This window comes from Tachyglossus aculeatus, chromosome X1 (assembly GCF_015852505.1).
Source record: "Tachyglossus aculeatus isolate mTacAcu1 chromosome X1, mTacAcu1.pri, whole genome shotgun sequence".
NCBI lineage: Eukaryota > Metazoa > Chordata > Mammalia > Monotremata > Tachyglossidae > Tachyglossus > Tachyglossus aculeatus.
The window spans coordinates 134,617,293-134,628,544 of NC_052101.1; the positions used below are offsets into that span (position 1 = coordinate 134,617,293).

General features: G+C 51.1%; 1 protein-coding gene across 1 annotated transcript; it reads right to left on the bottom strand.

Annotated features, from left to right (window-relative positions):
• Nucleotides 1-327: 327 nt before the first annotated feature.
• Nucleotides 328-7,848, bottom strand: MKRN2OS (MKRN2 opposite strand). Its single transcript, XM_038740171.1, has 4 exons — nucleotides 7,542-7,848; nucleotides 3,335-3,384; nucleotides 1,534-1,696; nucleotides 328-753 (listed from the first exon to the last, which is right to left on the bottom strand). Exons 1-4 carry the CDS (start codon nucleotides 7,757-7,759, stop codon nucleotides 531-533), a joined length of 654 nt encoding a protein of 217 aa, XP_038596099.1. The 5' UTR covers nucleotides 7,760-7,848; the 3' UTR covers nucleotides 328-530.
• Nucleotides 7,849-11,252: the final 3,404 nt, after the last annotated feature.

Here is an 11,252-nt window from a genome sequence, read left to right on the forward strand (position 1 = left end):
TCTTGCTTCCTCCTTGCCTTGACCTCTATCTACCCCCTCCCTTTCCCCGCTCGCTCCTCTTCTCGTTCCCTCTCTCTTTCCTCCCTTTCCCGCTGGACTCCCCTCCGGCCCTCTCGCTCCCCTGCCTTGGCCCCCACCTCCCTCCTTTCACTTGATGGGTTTCCTGCTCACTCTGCCTTCCACTCTTCTGGGGTCCATCTCTCATTCTCCCTTCCCCCCGGCCCCTACAAATTCTTGGGGGCCACCGCTTCCTATATGGCTATGGAAAGGAAGGGGAAGCAGAGCGCACGGTATCAAAGCCAGAACGCCTTCTGAATTGCAGTTTGGGATCTTTAATGTGGACTGAAACGCCGTAACCCAAGGAATGCTGACATTAAAGGCCCCCGGCCGCAACCGTCTCGCAGAGGGCAGATTCCGCCCAGGACCTTAGTTGGCTCAGAAGTCTCTGAGCGGAAGCATCGATGGAAGGATGCCGGACCCCCAGAGACGTACCCCTCGTTCAAGGGCAGTGATAAAAACGTCCGAGTCCTTCAAGGGGGAGCCGCATGCCGTCCAGGGTGGTCCGTGATGTAAAAACCGTGGTCCTCTATTGCCTGGTAGAGGGTGATAAACTTGGAGGCTTTCCTCGTCCTTGGAACCACAAATTGCTCGATGAATTCGTCTCGGGTCAGCTGCCGTCTCCCTTCCAGGGTTAACATCCAGTTAATGAACTTCAAGGCATAGCTGTAACAATTGTGCTGGTCTCCGCTATACCTTGAAAACACGACAGAGCCGGCCGGTCGGTCGGTGACGCGGCTTCGCTTTCCAACGCGACGTGGCACGCAGTCTTGAGGGGAGGAAGGGCGAGCGGCTGAGCCCGGTCAGACTAGGGGAGGCTCTGGGGAGGGGACCAGAGAGCTGGGAGACCCGCCCCTTGCCACTTGCGGACGTCTGTCTGCCATTTTGACCACTTCCATCCGCTCCCACTCCGCTCTGCACGCAGTAAGCGCTCAGTAAATACGACTGATGGAATGAATGAATAGTCCCTTGAGGAGCATGGGTTGTGGGCAACTATTTTTCTCGATTTGGGGGGGTGTAGCCCAGGATTGGGACAGGGACCAGCTTCAGGCCTGCCCCTGAATCCACCTCCCGGGTGTTGGGGCCTTGGGTTTCTCCTCCAGGACCGTTACCCTCTTCCGCTTCCGCCGATGAAAGAGAGCGGAAAAGCCGTGCCGAGAACCCAGGCCAACTTAAAGCGCCCCGCTTCACCTGAAGCCAGCAGTTCCGGAATGCAAGGGAGTGATCCGAACTGTGAACCCGCCCTCTCCTCAATCAATCAATCAATCAATCGTATTTATTGAGCGCTTACTATGTGCAGAGCGCTGTACCAAGCGCTTGGGAAGTCCAAATTGGCAACATATAGAGACAGTCCCTACCCAACAGTGGGCTCACAGTCTAAAAGGGGGAGACAGAGAACAAAACCAAACATACGAACAAAATAAAATAAATAGGATAGATATGTACAAGCAAAATGAATAAAGTCCAGCCCCCTACCTGTCCGCCAACCAGTCATCTGTAGCCGAGAACTCCTCCAGGTAGTCATCCCAGCGGCCCAGCAGTCCGTACAGGTCCGGCTGTACCAGGGGGACGCTCACGCTCTGTTCCCACCCCGCGCCGTCTCTGCGGACCCCTTTTTCATTGTAATTGTACACGATTCCTGAAAAACCAAAGGCGGGGGAAGCGGCCCAAACTGAGAAGCGCGAAGCTCGGTGGACCGTCGTTACGGAACTTGGCCCGAGTCTGGAGTTCCCTCTAGACCGTAAGCTCCTCGTGGGCGGGGAACGTATCGACCGACTCTGGTAGAGGATGCTCTCCCAGGCGCTTAGGACGATGCTCTGCTCAGTAAATGCCACTGATCGACTGGAGTTAGCCTTAGGGAAACGATTCCCAAGCGAGGGTGCGTCGATGAGACGGGTTAGCGGGGGTTCGCCAGCCTGGCGGGGGGCTCCGTTAGGACTAGGGCGGATGCCCGGCTGCCTGGGGCCTACCTGGAGGCAGGGGAATAGAGCACGGAGGTCCGGTCTGGCGGGGAGGGCACGAGACTGGGAGGCAGGAGAGCCGGGGGCTCATCCCGGCTGCGCCGCTCGCCTGCTGCGGGACCTCGGACAAGTCACGTCACTGGGCCTTCTAGACTGTAAGCCCGGTGTGGGCAGGGATTGCCTCTATCGCTTAGGACGGTGCTCTGCACACAGTAAGCGCTCCATAAATACGACAATGAATGAGTGAATGGGCCTCGGTTTCCTCCTCTGTAAAATGGGGATCGAATACCTGTTCCCCATCCTACTTAAGACTGTGAACCCCATGAGGCAAGGGGCTGTGCCCGACCTGATCATCTTGTATCTACCCCGGGGCTCGGTACGGCGCTTGGCAGTCTTTTAGACTGTGAGCCCACCGTTGGGTAGGGACTGTCTCTATATGTTGCCAATTTGTACTTCCCAAGCGCTTAGTACAGTGCTCTGCACATAGTAAGCGCTCAATAAATACGATTGATGATGATGATGACGTAGTAAGCGCTTAGGAATTACCACAATTAGAGTCACTGCACTTCTCCGGGCCCCCGTCTCCTCATCTGGAAAATGGGGATCCGATACCTGTTCTCCCTGCCCCTTGGACGGAGGCCTCCTGCGGGACGGGGATCGGATCCGACCTGATGGGACCGTATCTTCCCCAGTAGGTGCCGAACGAATTCCGCACTTCTGAATACAGCGCTTAGGGCGGTGCTCTGCATACAGTAAGCGCTCAATAAATACCACTGATTGACTGAATGATGATTCTTCTTTACTCCAGCGACTGCTCCCGCCTTCAGTAGACTTTCAACTTTCCCCCAGAAAACGACGCTTCACCGGCTCAAGGCCACTGAGCGGGGGGGAAAAAAAACAAAAAACGCTTCCGGGTATGGCTCACTAGACTGTAGTGAAATCCAAAGTCGAAACAGAGAGGGTAGGTTTAAAGCTGGGCTTTCCCCAGCATTTCTGGATCCCCTAGGCCTCGAATCAGGAGCCCAGGGGGGCTCTCGCCCCATTTTAAGTGAGGCTGAGCTGTCACCCGCTAAGGAGACCGTGGGTCGGGATGGGTGGGACTGGGGAGGGAAGACTTCCCCGCCTCCGGCTGGGTATTCCCTGGTCTCCTGACGGGGCCCGGCGCAGCATCAACACGTCCATGCCGCCAGTCGTGCCTTTTCCTTGGTTTGGGGTTTTTCTTCCCTCTCTTTCAGCTGCCCGACCGAACCCCCGCCCCGAGCTTTCCCTCGAGGGGGAAAGAGTGGAATTATTTAAAAAATTGACCATCTTCCTACCGTTCGTACTGGTGATTCCAACATGGAGGTCTGAGCTTCCATTATAATCCCTGAAAGAGAGACATTTGTTCTCCTTCACACACCGTCCAGCTCACGCGACTTACAGTCTGCAGGAGGAGACAGACATCGATATACATAAATAAGTCACGGCTACGTACGTAAGGGCCGTGGGGCCGAGAGGGGTGGAATAAGCGGCACTAATCGGGACGACGCAGACGGGAGAGGGATAAAAGGAGAGGAGGGCCTAGTCGGGGAAGGCCTTTTGAGGAGATGCGCCGTCAGTAAGGATTTGAGGGTGGGGAGGGTAACTGTCGGATATGAAGAAGGGAGGGTATTCCAGGCCGGAGGCAGGGCGTGGGCGAGGGGTCGACGGCGAAATAGGCGAGATCGAGGCAAAGTGGGTAAGTTGTGTGCGGCCTGGGCTGTAATAGGAGACCAGCAAGGTGAGGTAGGAGGGGGCAAGGTGATTGACTGCTTTAAAGGCGACGGCGAGGGGTTTCCGTTTGAGGTGGAGGTGGATGGGCAACCACCGGAGGTTCTTGAGGAGTGGGGAAACGTGGCCCGAACGTTTTTGTAAAAAGCTGATCCGGGCAGCAGAGTGAAGCATGGACCGGAGCGGGGAAGAGCCGGGAGGCAGGGAGGTCAGCAAGGGGAATGATACAGTAACCAAGGCAGGACAGGATACGTCCTTGGACTAATGTGGTAACAGTTTGGATGGAGAGGAAAGGGTGGATTTTAGCGATGTTGTGAAGGCTGAACTGACAGGATCTGGTGACGGACCGAATATGTGGGTTGAAAGAGAGAGGAGTCAAAGATAACGCCAAGGTTACGGAAGCGTGCGACGGGAAGGATGATGATGCTGTCTACAGCGATGGGAGAGTTAGCGGGAGGGCAGGGTTTGGGTGGGAAGATACGGAGTTCTGTTTTCGACATGTTAAATTGGAGGCGACGGCAGGATATCCAAGAGATGTCTTTCATTCAGTTGTATTTATCGAGTGATTACTGGGTGCAGAGCACTGTGCTAACTACTGAAGGCAGGAGGGAGGAAATGCGAGACTGGGGAGAGACAGGGAGATTCATTCATTCGTTCAATCGTCTCTATTGAGCGCTTACTGTGTGCAGAGCACTGTACTAAGCGCTTGGAAAGGACAATACAGCAATAAAGAGAGACAATCCCTGCCCACAATGGGCTCACAGTCTGGGGGTCGGTGGGGGGGGGAGACAGATATCAATACAAGTAAACAGGCCTTGATATAAATAAATAGAATTATAGATCTACACATATATACATGAGTGCTGTGGGGCGGAGAGAGCGGGGAAGAGCAAAGGGAGCGAGTTGTGGCGATGCAGAAGGGAGCTATCGGGGCTGTAGATTTGGGAATTATCCGCCTCAGGGGGTAGTTGAAGTCAGGAAGCCGGGAACAACCGGGAAAGAATCCGCTTTTTGAGGGAGTGGGTGGAGATGGAGAATAGAAGGGGACCCAGAACTGAACCTTGAGGGACCCCCCTACAGTTAAGGGGGGAGGCAGAGAAGGAGCCCACAAAAGAGACTGAGAGAAGCAGCGCGGCTCAGTGGAAAGAGCCCGGGCTTTGGAGTCCGAGGTCATGGGTTCAAATCCCGGCTCCGCCAATCGTCAGCTGGGTGACTGTGGTCAAGTCACCTCACTTCTCTGGGCCTCAGTGACCTCATCTGGAAAATGGGGATTAAGACTGTGAGCCCCCCGTGGGACAACCTAGACTGTGAGCCCACTGTTGGGTAGGGACCGTCTCTATATGTTGCCAAATTGTACTTCCCATGCGCTTAGTACAGTGCTCTGCACACAGTAAGCGCTCAATAAATACGATTGAATGAATGAATGGAATGAACCTGATCACCTTGTGACCTCCCCAGCGCTTAGAACAGTGCTTTGCACATAGTAAGCGCTTAATAAATGCCATCATCATCATTATTATTATTATTAATGAGCGGCCAGAGAGAGAGGAGAAGAACCAGAAGCAGCGTGGCTCAGTGGAAAGAGCCCGGGCTTTGGAGTCAGAGGTCACGGGTTCAAATAATGGCTCCGCCAACTTTCAGCTGTGTGACTTTGGGCAACTCACTTCACTTCTCTGTGCCTCAGTGACCTCATCCGTCAAATGGGGATTAAGACTGTGAGCCCCCCGTGGGCCAACCTGATCACCTTGTAACCTCCCCAGCGCTTAGAACAGTGCTTTGCACACATTAAGCGCTTAATAAATGCCATTATTATTATTATTAATAATGAGTGGCCAGAGAGAGAGGAGAAGAACCAGAAGCAGCGTGGCTCAGTGGAAAGAGCCCAGGCTTTGGAGTCAGAGGTCACGGGTTCAAATCCCCGCTCCGCCAACTTTCAGCTGTGTGACTTTGGGCAACTCACTTCACTTCTCTGTGCCTCAGTGACCTCATCCGTCAAATGGGGATTAAGACTGTGAGCCCCCCGTGGGCCAACCTGATCACCTTGTAACCTCCCCAGCGCTTAGAACAGTGCTTTGCACAGAGTAAGCGCTTAATAAATGCCATTATTATTATTAGGCAACTCACTTCACTTCTCTGTGCCTCAGTGATCTCCTCTGTGATCTCGTATCTCATCAATACGACTGATGATGATGATGATCTGTCAAATGGGGATGAAGACCGTGAGCCCCCCGTGGGACAACCTGATCACCTTGTAACCTCCCCGCATAGTAAGCGCTTAATAAATGCCTTCATCATCGTTATTACTATCATTAATGAGCGGCCAGAGAGAGAGGAGAAGAACCAGGAGAGGACGGTGTCAGTGACGCCGAGGTTGGATAAGGTTTCCAGGAGAAGGGGGTGACCGCAGTGCGGAAAGGCGGCTCCGAGCTCGGGGAGGGTCAGGATGGAGTGGAAACCTTTGGATTCGGCAAGAAGGCAATCACCGGTGACCTTTGAGAGGGCGGTTTCCGTGGAGTGAAGGGGACGGAAGCCAGACTGGAGGGGGTAGAGGAGAGAATTAATTGGAGGAGAGCAGTTTGATCCCCCTTCTAGACTGTGAGCCCACTGTTGGGTAGGGACCGTCTCTATATGTTGCCAATTTGTACTTCCCAAGCGCTTAGTCCAGTGCTCTGCACACAGTAAGCGCTCAATAAATACGATTGATGATGATGATTGAATGAATGAATGAATGAGGCGGCGGGTGTAGACGACTCACCCGAGGAGCTTGGAGTGGAGCGGTAGGAGGGAGACGGGGCGGTAACCGGAGGGGAGCCGTGGGGTCAAGGGACCATCTCTATATGTTGCCAACTTGTACTTCCCAAGCGCTTAATACAGTGCTCTGCACACAGTAAGTGCTCAATAAATATGATTGATTGATTGATTTACTGGGCGCTTACTGTGTGCAGGGCACTGTACTAAGTGCTTGGGAGAGGAGGGGAGGCTGATACAGTAATACAGATGGGATAGGATGAGAGCTTGGCTCTGCACACAGTAAATGCTCAATAAATATGATTGATTGATTGGTTGATTGATTTACTGAGCACTTACTGTGTGCAGGGCACTGTACTAAGCGCTTGGGAGAGGAGGGGAGGCTGATACAGTAATCCAGACGGGGTAGGATGAGAGCTTGAACGAGCTCTTATTATTATTGGGTAGGGACTGTCTCTGTATGTTGCCAACTTGGACTTCCCAAGTGCTTAGTAGAGTGCTCTGCAATCAATAAATCAATCGTATTTATTGAGCGTTTAATGTGTGCAGAGCACTATACTAAGCGCTTGGGAAGTCCAAGTTGGCAACATGTAGAGATAGTCCCTACCCAACAGTGGGCTCACAGTCTAGAAACTCTGCACACAGTAAGTGCTCAATAAATTCATTCATTCATTCAATCGTATTTATTGAGCGCTTACTGTGTGCAGAGCACTGTACTAAGCGCTTGGGAAGTCCAAGTTGGCAACATATAGAGACGGCCCCTGCCCAACAGTGGGCTCACAGTCTAGAAACTCTGCAATCAATCAATCGTATTTATTTGCTTACTGTGTGCAGAGCACTGTACTAAGCGCTTGGGAAGTCCAAGTTGGCAACATATAGAGCCAGTCCTTATCCAACAGTGGGCTCACAGTCTAAGTGCTCAATAAATACGATTGATCGATGATTATGGGCGAGTCGAAGAGGGGGCGGCAGCTCCAAGAAGAGCAATGAGATCCCCGGGGCACGGGCCCAGCGGACCCCCGGTACCTAAGAAACGTCCCTTCGGTGGGTTTCAGGAGGAAGGCGCATCTCTGGCGGTGCCCGTTGGCCAAGGGGCTGGGGATGCTCAGGGGCGCGTCCTCCAGCTTCAGCGAGCCAAGGCCCAGCCCGCACAGCGGGCAAGCGCGGGGCACGCTGCCGCAGTAGATGGCCTTGCCACAGTGGCTCAACTTGATCAGGGACGCCCCGGCCGCGGGGGTCTCCATCCTGTCCCGCTCTATGGGGCAACCAGCTGCACGCCCCCCGAACCGTCGCCCTCTTAGGCTCTTCTGCAGGTGGAAACCACCCTCTGGCCGGGAGCTGATCAGATGCCCTGGGCAGAGGGACGGGAAGGGCCAGGACTGGCAGCTGGTCCTCCGGGCCCGACTGGTGATGACGTCGAGGCTGGGGGAGAAGGGAGGGAGGTGGCCGAGGAGCCACCCCTTAAAGAGCGACAACCTCTTATTCATTCAGTCAATCCTATCTCTCCGTTCATTCGATCTTCTTCATTCCTTCACTCGTTCTGCACTGTACTAAGCACTTGGGAGAGGATAATACAACAATAAACTGGCGCATTGTAGGGCCCTTCGCTGCAAGGACTACTCTCCCCCTGCCCTACATCCTTCCCCTCCCCACAGCACCTGTATATATGTTTGTACAGATTTATTACCCTATTTATTTTACTTGGACATATTTACTATTCTGTTTTGTTTTGTTAATATGTTTGTTTTGTTGTCCGTTTCCCCCCTTCTAGACTGTGAGCCCGCTGTGGGTAAGGACCGTCTCTAGATGTTGCCGATTTGTACTTCCCAAGCGCTTAGTACAGTGATCTGCACACAGTAAGCGCTCAATAAATACGACTGAATGAATGAATGAATGAATTCACTCATGCAATCGTAGGTCTTCATTCATTCAATCGTATGTCTTCATTCATTCACTCATTCAATCGTAGCTCTTCATTCCTTCACTCATTCAATCGTAATAATAATAATAATAATAATGATGGCATTTATTTAGCGCTTACTATGTGCAAAGCACTATTCTAATCGTATCTCTTCATTCAATCGTATTTCTTCATTCATTCACTCATTCGATCGTATCTCATTCCTTCACTCATTCAATCGTATCTCTTCATTCATTCACTCATTCAATCGTATCTCTTCTTCATTCATTCACTCATTCAATCGTATCTCTTCATTCAATCGTATCTCTTCATTCATTCACTCATTCAATCATATTTCTTCATTCATTCACTCATTCAATCGTATCTCTTCATTCATTCACTCATTCAATCGTATCTCTTCATTCAATCGTATCTCTTCATTCAATCGTATCTCTTCATTCATTCACTCATTCAATCATATTTCTTCATTCATTCACTCATTCAATCGTATCTCTTCATTCCTTCACGTATTCAATCGTATCGCTTCATTCATTCACTCATTCAATCGTATTTCTTCATTCATTCATTCAATCGTACCTCTTCATCATCATCATCATCATCAATCGTATTTATTGAGCGCTTACTGTGTGCAGAGCACTGTACTAAGCGCTTGGGAAGTACAAATTGGCAACATATAGAGACAGTCCCTACCCAACAGTGGGCTCACAGTCTAGAAGGGGGAGACAGAGAACAAAACCAAACATACTAACAAAATAAAATAAATAGAATAGATATGTACAAGATAGAGTAATAAATACGTACAAACATATATACATATATACAGGTGCTGTGGGGAAGGGAAGGAGGTAAGATGGGGGGGATGGAGAGGGGGACGAGGGGGAGAGGAAGGAAGGGGCTCAGTCTGGGAAGGCCTCCTGAAGGAGGTGAGCTCTCAGCAGGGCCTTGAAGGGAGGAAGAGAGTTAGCTTGGTGGATGGGCAGAGGGATTGGGGGCATTCCAGGCCCGGGGGAGGACGTGGGCCGGGGGTCGGTGGCGGGACAGGCCAGAACGAGGTACGGTGAGGAATCATATCATCTCTTCATTCATTCACTCATTCAATCGTATCTCTTCATTCATTCACTCATTCAATCGTATTTCATTCATTCATTCATTCAATCGTATTTATTGGGCACTGTACTAAGCGCTTGGGAAGTACAAGTTGGCAACAGAAAGAGATGGTCCCTCCCCAACAACGGGCTCACAGTCTAGAAGGGGGACACAGGCAACAAAACAACACATGCAGATGGGTGTCATCAGAATAAATAGAATACAGCTAGATGCACATCATTAACAAAATTCAATCGTATTTCTTCATTCATTCATTCACTCATTCAATTGTATTTCTTCATTCATTCATTCAGTGGTATCTCTTCATTCATTCACTCATTCAATCGTATCTCTTCATTCATTCACTCATTCAATCGTATCTCTTCATTCATTCACTCATTCAATCGTATCTCCATTCATTCACTCATTCAATCGTATCTCTTCATTCATTCAATCGTATGTTTTCATTCACTCACTCATTCAATCGTATTTCTTGAGCGCTTACTGGGTGCAGAGCACTGGGACTAAGCGCTTGGGAAGCCCAAGTTGGCAACATCTAGAGATGGTCCCTACCCAACAGTGGGCTCACAGTCTAGAAGGGGGAGACAGAGAACAAACCATATTAACAAAATAAAATAATTAGAATAAATATGTACAAATAAAATAAATAAATAGAGTAATAAATGCGTACAAACATATTCATTCATTCATTCAATCGTATTTATTGAGCGCTTACTGTGTGCAGAGCACTGTACTAAGTGCTTGGGAAGTCCAAGTTGGCAACACATAGAGACAGTCCCTACCCAACAGTGGGCTCACAGTCTAAAAGGGGGAGACAGAGAACAAAACCAAACATACTAACGAAATAAAATAAATAGAATAGATATGTACAAGAAAAATAAATAGAGTAATAAATATGCACAAACATATGTACATATGTTGGGTAGGGACCGTCTCTATGTGTTGCCAACTTGTACTTCCCAGGTGCTTGGTACAGTGCTCTGCACACAGTAAGTGCTCAATAAATATGATTGATTGATCGATATACAGGTGTATATATATATATATATATACACATATATGGTATAGCTTTGGAGTCAGAGGTCATGGGTTCAAATCCCGACTCTGCCCCTTGTCAGCTGTGTGACTGTGGGCAAGTCGCTTCTCTGGGCCTCAGTTCCCTCATCTGTAAAATGAGGATGAAGCCTGTGAGCCCCACGTGGGACAACCTGATCACCTTGTATCCCCCCCAGCGCTTAGAACAGTGCTTTGCATATAGTAAGCGCTTAACAAATGCCATCATCATCATCATCATCATATACAGGGGAAGGGAAGGAGGTAAGATGGGGGGGTGGAGAGGGGCTCAGTCTGGAAAGGCCTCCCAGTGGAAGCCCACTGTTGGGTCTCTATGTGTTGCCAACTTGGACTCCCCAAGCGCTTAGCACAGTGCTCTGCACACCGTAAGCGCTCAATCAATACGACTGAATGAATGAATGAATGGTTCCCTCAGCGGGGTCGCGCGCAGGCCCCGAGGCGCGGGGGGAGGGGCCCGGGGGGGGGCGGCGCGCGCAGGCCGCGAGCCGCTGCGCGCGCCGCCGCCGATGACGTCGCGCTTTGCGGTCGGCGCCACAAAGGGGGCGCGCGTCAGAGGCGGAGCAGCCAATCGGGTGGAGGCGGCCGGGGAGGGGCGGGGCTGAAGGAGATCGGCCGCTCCGCCTGCTGGGAGCCCT